General features: G+C 36.0%; 1 protein-coding gene across 1 annotated transcript in view; it reads right to left on the reverse strand.

The window, feature by feature from the left end:
- GALNTL6 (polypeptide N-acetylgalactosaminyltransferase like 6) overlaps positions 1–20,036 on the reverse strand; it is a 937,179-nt gene that overhangs the window by 84,843 nt on the left and 832,300 nt on the right. The window contains exon 8 of the mRNA XM_081090925.1: positions 14,864–14,981. Within this exon, the coding sequence (XP_080947051.1) occupies positions 14,864–14,981 (118 nt within the window). The remainder of the gene's footprint in view (positions 1–14,863; positions 14,982–20,036) is intronic.

The following is a 20,036-nucleotide window of genomic DNA, read 5'->3' on the forward strand; positions in this document are numbered from 1 at the left end:
CCTCCGTCTTAGCAACAGTTAACCTCCCTCATATAGAATCCTCATTTACACTTAAAATCTCTATGCCTTCTTTCATTACCAGCCTGAGAAACTTCTTTGCTTTTAAAGGGCTCGTGTGCTTAGGTTAGGTTCACCAGGATCGTCATTCTATCCTAAAGAGAACTGATGAGTAATCTAATTACATTTGCCAAATCTCCTTTTCCCTGTAATGTAACGTAATCCTGAAAGTTAAACAAGGAAGAGGTTCATCTTAGAATTCTGCCTATCACAGTCTCCAATGAATCAAAATTCATGTCTTAGATCAACAACCTGCTCCTAATTCTTAAATTATTCCCATCAGAAATTTTTCTTTATTTCCAAGTCAAATTCAGGAATTTATGGGCAGATTTTTTAAATGCTAAATTCAGTGTTAAAAGAACTATGGAATCCTGCAATGTGTTACTCCATACTGCCACTATGATCACTTAAACGCATAAATGTGAGTATATCATGTCTCCATTGAAAATCCTTCAGTGGTTTTCTATTGCTGTTGGGGTAACGTTACAACTCCTCCATAATGTTTCCAGGGCCTTGTATTATCTGGCCTTTCATTATGCATTTCTCCATCACCCTCCACTGGGCTATTTTTAATTCTTTGGGAAGCACCAAATTTCCCTCCTCAGGGCTTGCTGCCATAAATTGTTCTCTAAAGAAATTCTCCCTCCACCCTTCTTTCCGATTTATTTTACAGATTTCAGCTTCACCATCACAACTGAGCCCTAGATTTTGTTGGGACTTTTGCTTTATACTCTGTTTTCATCATGTACTTTCCCACAGTCAATTGAGTCAACAAGTGTGCAGTGAGTGCTTAGTATGTGCTAGGCATTAGTCACCAGGCTGGAGCTATAATCTGTGACCAATTCAAAGTTCTGAGCACATGGAGTTTTCATTCAAATGGAGACAGTACTTATGACAATCGTAATTAAGTGATTTATTTGTGTGTAATCGTCACACAAGTCATTAGTGTAATGATGTGCTTAGTGTTTGTCTCCCCTCACTAGGCTATAATTTCCATGACTATTTCATTCATTATTATATCTCCAGCTACTAGTGAAGGGCTTAGCACATAATAGATAGTCAATAGATACTTGTTGAGTGGTTGAATATGATCACCTCTTGTTTCAATTATACTTGTAGTCCCACTTATGCAAGGGCTCTATGGCCTTTCCAATTTAATGTTGCTTCTTACAACCTCAGGGCCAACTTGCTTTTCACCATAAGCTCACCAAATCAATTGTTCCTAATTGCAGAGTTGTTTTGGTTTCTATACCAAGGATATCGCCATGCACATTTTTATCTTTCTTTAGTCTTCCAATAACAATGCCTATTTCAGTAGAATCATTCATATCCTGACACACCAGAGAGATGTGTTTGGGTAACACTGTGGGAACATTGTTCTCTTGAAAAGCATAACTGTTGTGGCATTTATCAAATCCTACAGATTCTAAAAGATGTGGTTCATATTTTAAAAAGACAATTCCTGTTAGTGTAATGTGATGATATTCTAAACAAAGTCTATGGCATTGTCATACTTAAATATCCAATTCTTGGAGAAATGTATTAGATTTATAAATGCTGTGTCTTATTTTGACAATGTAAATATTTTAAAGCAATGTTATCTTACCCATGATTGAGCACAGAGCATTTTTTTATAGTGTAGTTCAAATTGACTGAATAATTGAATGCTTGCCTTATTTTTAAAATCACTTTCAATATCAGTCACAGACTGGAATTTAGACATAGAGAATGTTAAATTGAATGGAATCATACAATTATACCAGTCACACAGAATATGAAATTAGTTTCAATAGGAAATTTATTGCCAGGATACTAAGAAGACATTTTTATCAGGTATGAGACGAAACGTAATATACTATATGGAAATGATTATATAAATTCTCAAAAACATTTACTGCTGTATTCATTTCCAAAACCTGCTGTCTCTCTAATTTTATTTCCTACTTTATACCCCTTTCTCTCTCTGCTCAAGCTATTCTGTGATCTTTTCTGTTCCTCCAACATGCCAGGCACCCTCCCACCTTCGGGCGTTTGTTCCTTCTATCTGGGATTTGCTTCCAGACACATGACTAACTCTCACTTCCTTCAAGTCTTAGCTCCAGGTCCTTTCGGCCCAGACACCCTCTCACCTGGCACTCAGTTCTCATCACCCTACTTCGAAAAACTTCTTAAGACTAGATAAACAACCATGTCACCATCTCTCTGGAAATTAAAATATTAATTGCTAACCTTTGGATTGTAGACACTGGAAAGGGCCATGCCTGGCATAAGCTGCTTTTCCCGGCCACGTGTAATACTGCTGCACCTTTGGCCTGACTTGATCTAACAAGGGTCACAATGAGAAGTTATACCCCCACACCATGGCTTTGCTTTCTGCTCACAAACCTGGGTTTTCAGATTATTCTTTGAGGTCAGGAGAGAAAAATAAAAGTTTAGTTTGACCTTTCCTGACTCCCTTTTCTATTTATGGATCGGCACATAATACAAGCAGCAATTGGGCAATACATCCCCATCTTCATTAAGGATATGGTGGTTTCTAGTCTCGGGGAAAAGCTCTTGATTCTCGAGCCATCGGCTTAGGATTGTTTCAAAGTGAGAAATGCTCTATTATGTCAGTATATAAAAAAAAATCCTGCCCAAAGTATTTTGCATTTAATGAGCTTTGAGAGGTCTGGGTGGGGAATAGCAGAACTTCAGAGTGGACCTTGATCAGATGATCACTACTTTTACAGGCAGTGTTTGTATTTGCAGCAACGCCAAGCAGCCTTAAAAATAGTGATTTTAAAACAGTGATTAGAGTGGGCCTGGAAAAGAAATATATATATATATATTTATTTATTTTTAGCAGATGGTGAATCCAGAAATTTAAGCAATTACACACAAAATGTGGAAACAATAGTAAAAAGCAAACACTTTGCCTCTAATGCACCTTCTAAACTGTAAAATAATGAGTTAACTGTCCTTAACCATAATATTTTACCTAAAGAAGCACTATTAAAATGTTCAAATCCATAAGTGATTATATATATATATATATATATATATATATATATATATATACCCTGAATGTGAATTGAACCATGATCTCTTGGTTCATGGGTCAATGCTCAACTACTGAGCCAACGCAGCTGGCTAGTCAATTATTTCGTTTTAGCAACATTAAATACAAAGAAATTTTATCAAAGTAGAGATATAAATGCAACAAAAGTCCATAATGGCATTTACATGTTATTTTTTATCTTGAGGAGAAGTGGATATACTTTCATGATGGAAAGAACACTTTGAATCAGAGTTTGATTTGGGAAGGTTACTACCTTTTTCTACATCTTATTTTCATCTTCTGTAAAGTTGTAGTAATGTGTCTCCTTCATAAGGGGGTTGTAAGCAGGACGTTAAGTAATACACAGCACCGTTAAAGGGCACACAATAGGTGCTGAAGAACAGTGGCCATATGATATAGTCTACCTGCAGGACTACTTTCATTCTCCTGGTATGTTGGGGGCAATATGAAGTGGCTGCTGTAAATCCACACGTTAACCTCTCGGAGAGGGGTCAGGCCAGGGGTGGGCAAACTTTTTGACTCGAGGGCCACAATGGGTTCTTAAACTGGACCGGAGGGCCGGAACAAAAGCATGGATGGAGTGTTTGTGTGAACTAATATAAATTCAAAGTAAACATCATTACATAAAAGGGTATGGTCTTTTTTTTTTTTTTTAGTTTTATTCATTTCAAATGGGCCGGATAAGGCCCGCGGGCCGTAGTTTGCCCCTGCTGGGTCAGGCCTATGAATACATGCAAGTTTGTGAATTATGTCAGGGGGAGGTAGGGATTGTATTCTCAACTGTCACTCTCACAATTTGGGGAGAAGAAGGAAATTATGGGGTCAACATATGTGAGCCTTGTGTATTGTAGGTTGTTGACCTTGATGTATAGTGTAAAAATCAAATCCTTATACCTCTACAGATAATGTGTATATATACCTTGAGGCTTTCTATAGTATTGTCATTGAGATATGGGTGAAGGGCTTGACAATTGTATAGAGAGTTTTTTGGTAACTTTCTATACAAACATCTTTTGAGTTGGGGGCTGACTTGCTTTATATAAATTTACACACTAGAAGCATTAGAGTAATTGTATTAGCTTTCATTTCCCTTGTTAGAGAAAAATGACAACTAGAAAAATGTAACAATTTGAAAAAAACTCTCAATGTTAGAAAAGGATTTCAATAGGAAGTCAAATTAATCTTAACACAGGTACCGAATGCTGTATAAATTATTATATTTTGCTCACTTTACAACTATCTATAAAAGCTAAAATAAAATTTAACAAGGAATTAGGAAAACGTCATCAGGCATAAAGGAAGTAGCAACTGGGAGGAATCCAGACTTGCCGCTAGGCTTCTATCTAATGGACATAAAATTGAACTTGAAAATGCTCTGTTACACCTGAGGTACCTTTTGTTGGGTAATTGAAATGAATCTCAGACTGGCTGGTGAGACATTTAGCAGCTGTTTCTGTTTATCTTTGAGTTTCTGAATGAGTTTAGAGTCATTTTAATATTTTTTTTGGAAGATCAATTCTGAGCATGCTGAATTAAAATGGTTATTTTTATGTCACCTAGGCTAAATATTGCAGGGGGAAAAACCCATAGGAGCAACTTCAGATATTTCCTTGTGTATCTGAAGGTATATGGTGTGCCATAAAAAGGCTTCTGTCACATTTTAGATACAAAATGCAACTGCACTTTGAGGTGCTTGGCATGCTCAGAAGTAAGAGGTGGTCTCTAATATAGCTGTCTCAGAAAAGCAATGAGAAGCTATATAAAATATTTTAGAAACATTCTTGGCATAAGAAAGGATTTCTAATGGGCACATTTTATAAGGCTGAATTTATTTCTAACAAAACCTTTTGAACAAACTATCCTGATAGTTAATAGAGAGATGGCTTAAGGGAAAAAGAGTATACTGTACTTGTAAAATGAGATGGAGTTGTACCCTTCTGGAGAGGCAGATAAACCATTTTAGGAGTATGAGTTAAGCTTCCTATGCGGTTTTTGTATTTTCAGACAACTAAGGAGAACGTGGAGAATGCTTATTAATTAAAACTTGTTGTTCTATTTACCCGGTTTGCCGTATGAACTAGAAGCCCTTCCTTGTCTAGCTCCCTCCCAGTCCAAATTTCATGTTACCACTTTTATTGCATTAAATTTATGAGTATGCTTAGGGAGAATTATCTTCTTTCTAAATTTTCATGTGCTCGTCTTTTTGTGTGTCCCTCAGTAGCATTTTAACTGTTCTTCATGAGGTCTAGGACATTTCTTAAATTTATTCCTAGCTGTTTTTTCCCTACTATTGTGAATGGTATCTTCTTTGGGGTTGTTATTTGTAAGTATAAAGGCTATTGCTTTCTACATATTTACACACACACACACACACACACACACACATTTTGCCAAGGCAACTAACTCAATATCTCATTGTTTATAGTTTTCCAGTAGGTTCCCTGTGTTGTTCAGGTAGGTATATGTTGATATTGTTTGCAATTAATGAAAACTTTTCCTCCTCTTTCCAACTTCTTTCTCTCTTACATTATCTCTTGTCTAACTGAATTACCTCCTATTTCCAGAATAATAATTTAATGGAAAAATTCCTAGACTTTTCTCATTAACCTAGCTGATGGCTTTTGAGTTGAGAAATATCCTTTATACGAATACATAGTAATATTTTAATCATGCTAATTATTTTGCTCAAAGTAGATTGCAAAGTTTATCAAATGCCTTTACTTTACCAATGGCAATGACCATAACTGTTCAAATTTATTATTAACGTGAATTATGTTAATATGTTATGTTATATATCTCAATGTTGAAATATATCCTTGAAAGCTGAACTTATTTTGGGATAATTAGTCTTTGAAAAGTTGTTCTATTGTGTAACCTTTTATTATTCTTTAATCTTAGTATTTACAAGTAAAACATATCTATGTTTGAAATCCTTTTGTGCTATACTGGGCAGAATTTGCTATTAATATTATGCTAGTTTTATAACTAATTTGAAAGATATTTTTCTTTTCTGATATTAGAGACACAACGGAGAAAGAATGTCCTTTTTCTGTTTCTTTTTCATTATATCCCACTGCCACTCTTTTTCACTGCCTTATCTTGTCTTTTGATGAAAGTTCAGCATTTCATATTTTTTTACAAAGTCAATAACTTCATTATTATTTTCAAGGAAATTTATAACCACGTAGTAACATTTATTTTTGGTGATGTTTCTTCATTTTTCCCCCCTGATCCTTCCTTTTTTCTTATACTATTTTTATATGCTACTTTCTTTAAAAAATATTATTTTTCATCTCTGAATAGGGTGAATTCTTACCACTTATAGCAGGTAGTCACCCTATAACACAACATTTGTGTAAAAGTAAATTAGTTTAACCTATATTTTCTGCATCCACTAGGGATTGGCTGTTGCAGGGCTGCTCACAATATCGAGTATCTTTCCTCCAGTCTGCCTCACTAATAGCTGCTTCCTGCAGATATGGCTGATTTGGGTAATATTTCTTTTGGAACTGTCCCCAAACTCCCATTTGATGTTTCTCTTGTGTGCCAAACTCAATCCAGGGAGCTCTGGCCACCAGCAATCACACATGTTGCTATTATTTCAAATAAGTGTTTATAGATTTTCCCCTTATGTTGTGCCAATTACTTGGAAAATGGATGTCTGCTGACTACAAGTAAGAGTTGTAGCTGTGATCATTCCATCTTCCCATGTTCCTGTAACATCGTTGAATCTACCTTTACTGCATTGATAACCATCTTTATACATTGTGGATAGGGGTAAAATGTATGGTAATTTGTCAAGGATATAGTTTTTGTTTTTCCTGTTTTATATTCTCCTGTCTGTTTTTTTTTTCCTTTTTTAAAAAAAATACATTTTATTGATTTTTTACAGAGAGGAAGGGAGAGAGACAGAGAGTTAGAAACATCGATGAGAGAGAAACATCGATCAGCTGCCTCCCACTGGGGATATGCCCGCAACCCAGGCACATGCCCTTGACCGGAATCGAACCTGGGACCCCCCAGTCCGCAGGCCGACGCTCCATCCACTGAGCCAAACCGGTTTCAGCTCCTGTCTGTTTTGAGTGATCTCTAAGAGAAGGTACTACTTTTCCATTTTAAAACTCTTAATATATTGTAATTATTTAACACTCAATTGTTGAACTATAACTATACTTAAATCTTTTTTTTTTTTTGATGGCCATGTACCACGTAGGAAACTTTAAATTTAACTAATATTGTGGGCTTATTATTTCTGATTTTCTAAGTACCAATAAATAAAACCCATGTTTATTCTTGAGATGCTTCACATTGAGGTTAAGCTCAAGAATATTTGGTTTACTGAGCAATGACAATCTCACATTGATGTGAGATTGATGTGATGATTTTCTTGTATGATTAAGAAGTGAACATGATGTCTTCAATGATTAGTCCCTATTGTGTATATTCAATTCTTATTGAGTAATCAGTGCATATTGAAGATAGTAAAAATTAAATTTTACAGGAAATCATAACAAGAGTTGTCAGCCTTCATATTTAATAAAAATCAGATAGGAAGAACTACGTTTCCTTTTTAAAGTCGTTTCAGAGAGTGACAGTAGCCACTTTTTCACCAAGGGCACAAATTCCATTTTTCCAGCTAAGGGAAATTAGACTAATGGTTTTGAGAGAAAACCCAAATTCTAACTGTGGCTTTGATATTAACTAAGTTAAAGCCTGTCTTTGCCAATTATAAAGTAGAAATTATATTTTTACGTTGCATTAGTGTTGAAAGGGATAAGGAGTTAAATTCAATGACCTTTAAGTGCTAACTCATTACTTGTTCTTGTTAGGGGACCAAATAATAGTTATTTCCACCAGAGGAAGAATAGAATGCCCGGAGGTTTGGGACACAGGGAGCTCTATGTAAAGATTTTATAAGTTCCAGAGGAAACAGAAATTATGAGTCATAAAGGGCTAGAAAATAAACAACCTGTCTATTAAAATCTCAGTCTTAGGTTAGCCCCTTTAAGCTGTATAGGCTTAATTGTGTGTGGCAGGATTACAAATGGAAACATTCGTTTTGTTATGCTCAGTGTGTTTTCCATCTTCTATCGAGCATTTTCTTCCCCAGCCACACCAAAATAGAAGCAAGTTTTCAAAGAAACCCCAGAGGCTTCTTTTAGGACTGATCTTTGTTCTTCACTTTAGAGACGACACAGGATTGGGCCTGGAAGAAGGGAGAAGATGTGACAACTAAAAAGCAAAAGTGTTGGAAATGGTCTGTAGACCAGGGTGCAGAGTGGAGGAGACAAGGGAAGGGCACTGAGGCTGACTCCCTCCCCCCCAGCCCCTCCCCTGACCCTTCACTGTAACACCCTGCTCATTCAAAACCCTGGGTCCCTGTAAGCCCCCTGACAAAGGTCAGGGAACTGGGGCACCTGGGTAGGGGTGAGGACCAGAAAGGAGAGCCACACCCAGACCTGATCTGAAAGAGGGGGGAACTGGCCTCCTTGCCAACTCGGCAGTGCACCCACCTCTGAACGTTTCCCATCTCTCATTAGACTGAAACCTTTTGACAGCAAGGACTGACTCTCTGTTCAATCAATTTAATGTATTAACCATCACTCCCTAGTCCTCCTGTAAACATTGAATTGTGTTCCTATTATAGTGAAGCTGGAATCTTTTGCTCGCAATAGTTAAGTTACACGCTTACCTCAGAGACAGTGAGTTCGTTTCTTTCCAAATGCGATTATGCTAGTTTTCAAAAATTGTAATCATGTAATTTAATTGAATACCACTTAAGCTGATGAAGTACGGTTATGAAAAGAGAAAGAATTGTTGGTCATGTCAAAACTAATTCCAGGAGTTGGAAAGGATTGAGTTGTTGTTAAGAAATTGCTGTCAAATTAGATGTGGGCGAAGTAACAAAAAAAAGGTTGGATGAAATCATTTAAAACCAGAAGGCTTCTATTACTGCATTAAGATAGCTTCAAAACGTCTTTAGTTCTTATTCTAATTTAAAAGAACCCAAACTGGAATTCATAGTGAATGCGATATGGGAATGATTTATGCTCCCCCACTTTAAAAATATGTTTTTATTGATTTTTAGAGATGGAAGAAGGGTAAGGGATAGAGAGACAGAAACATCGATGAAAGAAAAACATTGATGGGCTGGCTGCCTCCTGCATGCTCCCTACTGGGGATCTAGCTCGAAACCCAGGCATGTGCCTTAACCGGGAATTGAACTGTGACCTCTTGGTCCCTGGGTTGCCACTCAACTATTGAGCCACACTGGCTGGGCAATGCTCCCCTACTTTAGTCCAGACAGTGGACCCATAAGCAGAGGGAAAAACCTTTACCTCTTTCATTAGAAAACTGAATAAAAGTACATTTATGTTTTACTTTAGAGGAAATTCTTAATGTAGTTTTTTTGTTGCTTTTATTGCTCTTTACATGTTTAATGGGAGAAATACTCATCTTAGTTGTCCTTGATCCAATGGTTTCTACTGGGCTTCTTTGGAATTTTTTGTGCAGAGTCTAGCTTGCATGGCACAAGGACTCATGGTAAAGGTTTCTGATTAATATTTATAGAGAGGATAAACAAATTTCTTGGCAACAGAACAAAGTCTGACTGGTTGGTTAAAATCTATGCAATAAGTAGGCACAGCAATGGAAGCATGAATTTCTATCTTTGGGGAAGAAAGGGAATACAGTAGTTAAATTGGTTTGCAGTGTGAATTGAGACACATAGGTGAGGCAAGTAATTGATGGAAAGTTTCATGATTTTTGATTCAGTGTGTTCATTTAATTTGTGTGGTAATTAGTGGTGACTGTGAAGTTGTAGGAGGGGAAAATAAAACAAATTAATTTTTAAACTGCTACTGCAGAGTAAGCTCGTCCACAGCAAGAATCTTCTCACATTTATCTTTATATCTCAAGAGTTTAGCCTAGAGTTGGCACATTGTTGTCAAATAAATGTCTGCTGAATGACTTAATGACTGATAAGGACTAAAAGATGTGAAAAGTAAGTTAATGTTTCCTTAAATGTTTGAATCTTAAGCTCAATACATGGAAAGGACAACAGCACAAAACAAAGGTGATTACATAGTGTGTTATAATTCCTTAAGAATGGTTTTTGAAATAGGCTGTGTGGAGCTACCAGCTTCGGTAGATTCACTGTAGGACATAAGGTCCCCATACTAATCTCATCTGGGGCCTCGAACATTCTGTCCAGCTAAGGCTGGTGATCAAGAATTCTTCCTGGACTATGAAATGGCCCAAGAAGTACTGGATCAACGTGGGACCATACTGATAAGCTCCTGGGGCTAAAAGAGGGCAGCCCAAACCAGATTTTTGCTCTTCTACCTAGATCTAAACTTTATGTCCCATGCCAGAGAATTCTATGGAATAGAGTCAGTCTGCCCCTGGGCTTCAGTCTAAATTTGATGGTGCTTAATGAGTGGTTTTTGCTCACCTTTATTTTCTGAGAAGAGTTTTTGGCGCTCGAAGGACAGATCTTTTGAAAATCCTGACATTTGGACTTTTATCTTTGGGGAATGGATGTGAAAACACACTCTGGAAAATCACAGACTCCTAATGATTTTAACATTAATTTGGCAACTTAAATGGCAGACAATATTTAAAGATGGGCGTTATCTCTTTTATGCCACACTGTTCAGTCTGTCTTGGTTTCCTGGTGCAACTCCAAATTGAGAACCTGGAACAATGCCTGCACAAATTAGATGCTCAATTAAAGCTTATTGAATGACTTAAGATTTCTTTCTCCTCTGAAGCAGCTGGCTTACTTAGAAACATTTGAAGGACAGCTGGATAATTTAGGGCCATCTAGGAGTTCAGACTCATATTGAAACACTAGAGGACCAGTGCACAAAATTCATGCACTGGTAGAGTCTCTAGTGGCTGCCGGCTGCTGGCTGGGGCCTCCCTCCCTTCCCCTGGCCCCCTGGTCGAACTCCTGGACAAACTCCCAGTCAAGGGAACAATTTACATAGTATATTTTTATTATATAGGATACTAACAACTGGCACAGTGCAGACAGATCATTTCTCTGGAGACATCGTTTCCTCAACCTATTCCTGAAAATTATACCATTGGCTTATATATTATGGCATGAAATCTACTCATCTAATCAGATGTTAGAAAAAGGAAGGGAAGATGTTTAGAGAGGAATAGAATTGTGAAGCACTTTTAACCAAATATTGTTTGACCCAAAACTAAGCCCTTTATATAAAGCAGAGCTTTCTGGAAACACTTTTATTCAGCGATGGAATCTTATCATCATCTTTGGTGAAATAATTATTTGGTTGAAAAGTAAACAGCTAGCTAAGAAGTCTGATATCAACCATAGACAGAAACCTTTTTAATTAGAGCTTTTAAGTTCTAGACTTCAAATACTTTCTATATTATGGAGTGAAACACACTAACGGACTCTCAGCTGTCCATACATATTTCCCAAACCTTAAGTGTCGACCAGTTTATATCTTACAGTGCTTCACCCTGTAAAACCAATCACAATTTATGGACCATGCCAAAAAACTCAGATATTTGATTTTTCTCTTTAATTGTAAATGGTATCATATAGTATCATTTAACCAAGGTATTGTGTACAAGTTTTTTGATTCTTTGCACATGAAGAAAATTCTTCTTGCTTCAAGGCACATTCTACCTATGCTGTTTAAGTTTGTCCTCCACATGTTAAAAATACTAAAAAGGAATGACAGGAACCCCAAGGTCATCACACAATAGTGTGAAGAGTGGAGGGATATGTCTAAAATGGGACCCTGTAAGACATAGCTGTCACCAAAGAAGCTGTCATTCCAACCAAACAACCTAGGGCAATTTAGTCCTGAACTTCCAGCACTGTTGCCATGGTTTCTAGACAAAGCCGACAGGGCTGCATTCCAATTATATCCTTCAGAATGACAGATAACTTAAAAATTGAAAATGGGGTAATAAAATTTCAGGTCACCCCAAAGAGATGTGATAGATACATGTGACAGAGAAGTGGGAGGTGCAAGTTTATGTTGGTCTAGAAAATGCTTTTGTGCCTTACAATGCAAATGTATATTCTGCAGACCCTCTGCTCTTTGATAGCAATTTATCCATCATCCAGTTCATTAGTCCAAACCAAGCATCTCTTGCTTAATAGAAAATTTCTTAATAATATTTTAAACTTAAAAAATTCAGTAATTAAGAGAATTTAAGAAAAAAAAATCTCTTGAACTCTGAAAAGTAAAAAGAATCCCTTGGATTCTGATGATGGCGCAAATATAGCAAGGCCATTTTTATCTTTAATTTTTCCCAGTTGAAGGTATTATTGTAAACTTTGCATCCGGCTTTAGGCAATATCTACCAACCAGTGGTATTGTGCCAGGGTCAGCAGAACACCTGTGCCTGTGCTATTAGACTATAGTGAAGTCACTTGCCTCTGTTCAATGAAAGGAACCATTAGGTAGAGATCAATGAACTTAGGACGGTGTTGGCAGATATGACTGGAGAGTCAGATAACTTCATGATCCTGCATCTCTGCAGTTAAGCAGGAATGGGGCATTTTAATGCTTAATTGGCACCTGGTAGTTTATTTAATCTTTAAAAGTTAAAAATAATTGAATCTAAAAATCTTTTAAAACCTTAAGTCTCAGTTTCTTCATCTGTAAAATGGAGTCATACCTACTTCATCTGTAAAATGGAGTCATACCTACTTCATCTGTAAAATGGAATCATACCTACTTCATCTGTAAAATGGAATCATACCTACTTCATCTGTAAAATGGAATCATACCTACTTCATCTGTAAAATGGAATCATACCTACTTCATCTGTAAAATGGAATCATACCTACTTCATCTGTAAAATGGAATCATACCTACTTCATCTGTAAAATGGAATCATACCTACTTCATCTGTAAAATGGAATCATACCTACTTCATCTGTAAAATGGAATCATACCTACTTCATCTGTAAAATGGAATCATACCTACTTCTTAGATTTGTGATTTTAAATTAGATAATGCATATAAAACACTTATTCACCTTCTGGCTCATGCCACTAGGTAAAGGTAGTAGATGCTATCATTATGACTTCTACAGTTGTTACATACAATGTGATAACTGCAGCTGTAACAGAGGAACCAAAAAGACACCTGGTAAATTCAAGGATTTTAAACCATGTATTTATAAAAAGGTTAAGAAAAAAGTAGCTTATATGTGATATTAGATGTATTTGAAGGATGATGAAAGAAAAGCACTAATTTAATAAATGGCATTTCAAGGTTTACTGCCAGCATTGTGAGATGGAAAATTCTAGATGTCTTGAAGCCTGCAATCACGCCTCCTGAGCATCTCCTTGCGAATATTTATTTTATGACTCTTTAGGACAACATATCATTTCGGTTAACACATTGAATATAGCTGCTACAGTTCTATGAAAATCAGTTTTTATCACTTTCTTTTTATACATCAATTCAAAAAGTTTAACTAGATTCCTGTCTGACTTTTACTGTACTCACAATACTTTTTTTTTCTCAGCCAGAGTTGGTTTGATTTCATAATGGCAATAATTAGAAAAAGCTGATTTACTTAATAAGATATTTTTATATAATAAATCCTGCGAGAATCAATCTATTTTTATATAAATTGTGATAATGATAATATAAAAAAAGAAAATGATTTCTTTCTGTTATAAGACTGCTTTTTTAGAAACAAAAGACATATTGGTGGTTTGGAGTACACCTTTTTGCACAGTTTATTTTGCTTTGCTTTTATGGTCTTCACATGTGGTAAAATTTTTTCATTTATTTGATAATCTATCATGGACATCTATATGATAAAGCATATAATTTTACTGAGTGTTAATAGTCAAAACAAATAGATACTTGGGTAATTTCAGATAAAAATAAGTTTAAAAATTTTTCTTATTTTGGAATTACATAAAAATAGCCTTAATTTGTGATTCATATTTCAAAATTACTCTTCTGTTATTAAAATTTTGGAATAACTGCTTATGATAAAAATGTGAAGTACTATTTCTAGAATAAATAGAAAGGGCAAAAGCTCCAATACATTTGCTTTCTTTCATCTTAATTCTTCTATCCATCTTTCTAAGTGCTCAGAAGGAATGCACTGGTTAGGGGAATAGTAGGTCTGTTGGCGAAACAAGTTTCCAACCTGCAAATGGGGTTTTGAATTATTTATATTCTGCATTTCTTTTATGGCATGGCTATGTCTCACTGAAACATCAGAAGGAAGTAGATTCTCTCATTCAGTGGCTGACTTGGAAAGACAGTGTGTCTATTTTCATCATCTCACAACATCTCTATATATAAAAGCCTAATTGCTGGTTGTCCCTCCGACCATTTGACCATTCAACCAGTCACTATTACACGCACTGACCACTAGGGGGCAGATGCTCCGACCCATAGGTTAGTTTGCTGCTGGGGTCCGGCTGATCAGGACTGGGCGAGATGGGCCAGACATGCCCTGGATCCCTCCCGTGGTCCTTCCCCAACCCGGTCGAGCACCAGCAGGGCCCCTCGGCCTGGCCTGTGCCCTCTCGCAATCTGGGACCCATTGGGGAATGTCGGGAGAGCTGGCTTCAGCCTGATCCCTGCAGGCCAGGCACCCCACCGGTGCACGAATCTGTGCACTGGGGCTAGTAGGTCATAAAATGAAATAATGACATTCTATCAGACTTGTCAAAATTAAGTACATACTAGTATAGTGTGAAGAGGGTCTTGGTGACTTACCTTAAAAGAGATTTCATACTGTTCTCCTCCCCAGATTTCTAAACCTGGATCATAGCCACCTAACTCCCAAAACCATTTGCGATTGACAGCAAAGAGACCTCCAGCCATCACAGGAGACCTGTGGAATGAACAAAATAATCTTTAAAGGACAATGAATATCAGGGGCAATAGTGTTTTGCTTAGAAAAAAAAAAGAAGCAAATTCAAGACATTCCCAGTTGTCAATGGCATGGAACTTTTTAGCACTAGTTTTCTGTAAGTGGATTTAAGGTTCTCACATGGTCTGTACATGCTCTTGGAATTCTCGTGAGCATTAAACTCTGCAGGTCAGGTCCTAATGCCACTAATGTCCTGTGGAGCCATACTTCCTCCATATGTTTATCATTAGGGGGAAATACATGATGATTAATGACTGTTATATTGAGAAATATCACTCAATTTTATGTTTTTTCCTCAAAGTGAAAGAGATCTTATCCTATCAGACAGATAAAAGCATAGAAATTGCTGCTGTAGACAAACATGTTTGATTAAATCTCTTAGTACAAACTCACCAAGCATCTGCCAATTACAGGTCATGTCCATTTTGCAGACTGTCAGATAGACAGTTGGACTATAATAAGCCATCAGAATTAGTTAATTAACATGCCAAAGATGGAATTAAACTAGGTCTTTTAAGTTTAATTAATTTAGATTTTCTCTGCTTTTCTAACAAATATTCCTTTTGGTCAAATAATTTTTCAGCATTCTACTCCTGCTAGGATGCACTGTACACATGTTGCTATATAATGGGATAATTTATACTCATTGGGCCCTGTCCTAAAATATTTTGTAGTTCAAAGGTAGCTCTTGTATTTTGAAATCTCATTATGAGCTGGGCTCTTGGCTAAGAGCTTTATCCCATTCCCTTGATTGATCCTCACAGCAACCATACAAATACCATCCCTATGTCGTCTTTGAAGAAAGAGGCAGAGAGAGGTTAAAAGCAGTGCCCAAGGCTGAATCTAGTGTATGGTGGCCCTGGGACCAAGGTCCTCTGATTTAAAAACCTTTGAGCTCTTTATCAGACAGTTCTCTTTCAGTGTTTGGGGGTGAAGACAGACAGCTACATAAATGTAGATATCAAATAATTAGAGAATACCCTATGCAGATGAACATTGTCAGCACAGTTTTGGTGACAGTTTTGGAAAAGTTTTTGAAGCAAAGGATCTTTATCAATAAAAGACATTAAATGTTGAAGATACACATTTTAAAATATGTGTACATACTCCAGGGGTGGGCAAACTTTTTAACTTGAGGGCCACAATGGGTTCTTAAACTGGACCGGAGGGCCGGAACAAAAGCATGGATGGAGTGTTTGTATGAACTAATATAAATTCAAAGTAAACATCATTACATAAAAGGGTACGGTATTTTTTTTTTTTTTTTAGTTTTATTCATTTCAAACAGGCCGGATCCGGCCCGTGGGCCGTAGTTTGCCCATGGCTGTATTAGACACCCTAAGTTACAGACCCACCGAAGACTTGCTTTTGGTAATATTTAATGTAGCACTTGAATTTAAACTTAAGTGCATTATATATGTCACTTCGCATGTTGAGATGGTACTTAGCCTACTTCAGTTACGAATCTTTTTTTTAATGTCTAGTAGACTGTATGAAGATGAAACGATTACATGGCAGGAAGAGGGATTTATTTTTCTCCTGAGAAGTGAGTAGGATTAAAAAAATAACATAAAGACTCTCATGCAGTTTTTTATTTTGTTTGAAATAAAAATCCTAACCCAGCCTGTGTGGCTCAGTGGTTGGGCATTGACCTATGAACCAGGAGGTCACTGTTCGATTCCTGGTTATGGCATATGCGTAGGTTGTGGGCTCCATCCCCAGTGTTGGGTGTGCAGGAGGCAGCCAATGAATGATTCTTTCTCGTCATTGACGTTTCTATCTCTCTATCCCTCTCCTTTCCTTTCTGAAGTCAATAAAAATATATTTATAAAAAAATTCTAGAATCAAATATTCCCTATCTCCAGCAGCCTAATCTTTTTCTGTTTTCCATGCACTGAATTTTCGAGGTGAATTACAACTGTAGCTGGAACAAATTGGGACTGTAACATGTATTGGGTGCAGCTCTCAATGGACTTTGCTTTGTAGGGTTTGGGTGTAAGTGATCAGGCATTCTCAATCTGCCCTCCGAGAGAACACCCCCTCCACCCCCAGTGCACAGATTTCGTGCACTGGGCCTTCTAGTGAGTTTATAAAAAACAAACCATGTAGCATATTTTAGGTTAATTGTAGAGAAAATAAAATACATTCAAATGGATCTTTTTTACCAGGCCCAAATAAATTAGTGTTTCATATATATATATATATATATATATATATATATATATAAAATTTAAATATATATTTATATATATAATATATATATATTTTAAAGAGAGAACATAATCTTATAAAAATATATTTTTATTGATTTCAGAGAGGAAGGGAGAGGGAGAGAGAGATAGAAACATAAATGATGAGAGAGAATCATTAATCGGCTGCCTTATGCATGAGCCCACAACCCAGACATGTGCCCAGGCCAGAAATTGAACCATGACTTCCTGGTTCATAGGTCAAGGCTCACCACTGAGCCACACCAGTCAGGCAGTGTTTCCTATATTGATTAGTATGAATGACAGGTAAAAAACAAACCTTTGATTTATTTATGTATTATTCATATTTGTTCATTAATCTTTTTTTTAATTTTTTTTTATTGCTTAAAGTATTACAAAAAGTATTACATATGTCTCCTTTTTTTCCCCCGCCCATGACAATCCCCTGGCCTCCCCTACCCCCCAGTGTCTTATTCATTAATCTTTTAAATACCGTAATTAAGACACAGTTGACATACAACAAAATACACATTTTAAAGTGTACAATTTGGTAAGTTTTGACTTATGTATGTATATCCCTGTGCAGCCACCACCATATTCGAGAAAAAGGACATATTCATCATTATGAAAGTTTCCTTATTGTAATCCCACCCTCCACCCTTTGTTCATTCCCTTCCTCTAGGCAACACTGAGCTGCTTTCTGTCACTATAGATTAGTTTGCATTTTCTAGATTTTTATACAAATGAAATCATACATTATGTGCTCTTTTTGGGGGGTCTGACTTCTTATATTTGACATCATTGACAGTCATTGATGTTGTAGCATGTATTAATAGTTCATTCATTTTTTTATTGCTGAGTAATATTCTGTTTGCATGAATAGACCAGTTTGATTATCCATGTACCGATTGATGAACATTTGGGCTGTTTCCAGTTTTGGACTATTACAAATAAAGCTTCTATGAATTGTGTGTACTAGTCTTGGTGTGGACATATTCTTTCATTTCTCTTGTGTAATGACTAGATCATATATGTTTAACCTTTTAAGAAATTGCCAAATTGTTTTCCAAAGTGTTCGTATAATTTTATATTTTCGCCAGCAGTATTAGAATTCCATTTGTTCCATATCCTCTTCAATAGTTGATATGAACAGTCTTTTGAAGTTTAGTATTATAATAGGAATATAATGGCATCTTCTTATGGTTTTGTTTTTCATTTCTATAATGATTCATGCTGTTGAGCATATTTGTGTCATTCCTCTTTTTTCTTCATAGTCAGTCTGGCTAGAGTTTTATCAATTGTATGGATCTGTTTAAAGAACTAGCTTCTGGTTTAATGAATTTTTCCCTATTGTTTTCCCTATTGCTAATGGAGTTTTATCAATTGTATTGATCTGTTTAAAGAACTAGCATTTGGCTTAAAGGATTTTCCCCTATTGTTTTATATTTCATTGATTTCTCTTTGGTATTTATTATTTTAATTCATCTACTTACTCTATTTAATTTGCTTTTTTTCTAGTTACTTAAGTTGTAAGCTAAGATTATTGATTAGAGACTTTTCTTTTTTTCTAATATAGGTATTTAATACTATAAATCTCCCTTAGGAGCTGCTTTGGCACAATCCTTCACATACAAAAATCATAAGTAGTATTCCAATTTTCATTATGTTCAAAATAATCCCTAATTTTTCTCTTTCTTTTTTAAAACTTATGGTTTAAACAGAAGTATATAATTTAGTTTCCAAATATTTGGTGATTTGTCTAAGATCTTTCTATTATTGATTCTCATTTAATTCCACTATGGTCAGAGAATATACTTTATATAACTTGTAACCTTTTACAATATACTTTGGAATGGCTCAGAATATGGCCTATCTTGGCAAATGCTCCACATGTGTTTGAAAAGAATGTGTATTCTGCTGCTGTTGAGTGATGGTTTATAAATATTTATTAGGTAAAGTTAGTTGATAGTGTTCAAGTCTTCTGTATTCTTATTGATTTTCTGTCTCCTTGTTCCTTCAATTATTGAGAGAAGGATTGAAATATATGGCTATAATTCTGGATTTGTTTATTTCTTCTTTCTGTTCTATCAGTGTTTTTGCTTCATGAATTTTACAGTTCTGTTAATAGGCATAAAAGTTTAGGATTTTTATGTGCTCTTCATGAGTTGACCTCATTATCATTATGAAAGACTTTTCTCATCCCTGGTAATAGTCTTTGCTCTGACATCTACAGGGTGTCCCCAAAACATGTACACACATACTCTGAATTATTACAAAGTTATTAAAATACATTTAATGAAATGTATTTTTTAAAATAGATTCAATTTTCAAAATTGAGTTATCAGCTGTCAAAGTGTGTATACATTTTTGGGACAGCCTGTATTTTGATTTAATATTACTATAGCCACTTCTGTTTTCTTTAGGTTTGCATTATCTAAACACTAGTATTTATAACTTTTTATATCTCTTTACTTTAGTTTTTAAATTAGTTATGTCTTTATATTTAAAGTGTTTTTCTTCTAAGCAGTATATATTTGCATCTTGCTTTTTTTACAATCTCTACCTTTGGGTTTTTTTCTTTTAATATGTTTTTATTGATTTCAGAGAGGAAGGGAGAGGGGGGGAGGGATAGAAATATCAATGATGAGAGAGAATCATTGATTGGTTGCCTCCTGTACGCCCCACACTGGAGATTGAGCCTGCAACCCGGATATGTGCCCTGACTAGAAATTGAACCGTGACCTCATGGATCATAGGTCAATGCTCAACCATTGAGCCACGCCAGCCGGGCCATTTCTCATTTCTT

This window comes from Myotis nattereri (assembly GCF_964212035.1).
Source record: "Myotis nattereri genome assembly, chromosome: 5".
Lineage (NCBI taxonomy): Eukaryota > Metazoa > Chordata > Mammalia > Chiroptera > Vespertilionidae > Myotis > Myotis nattereri.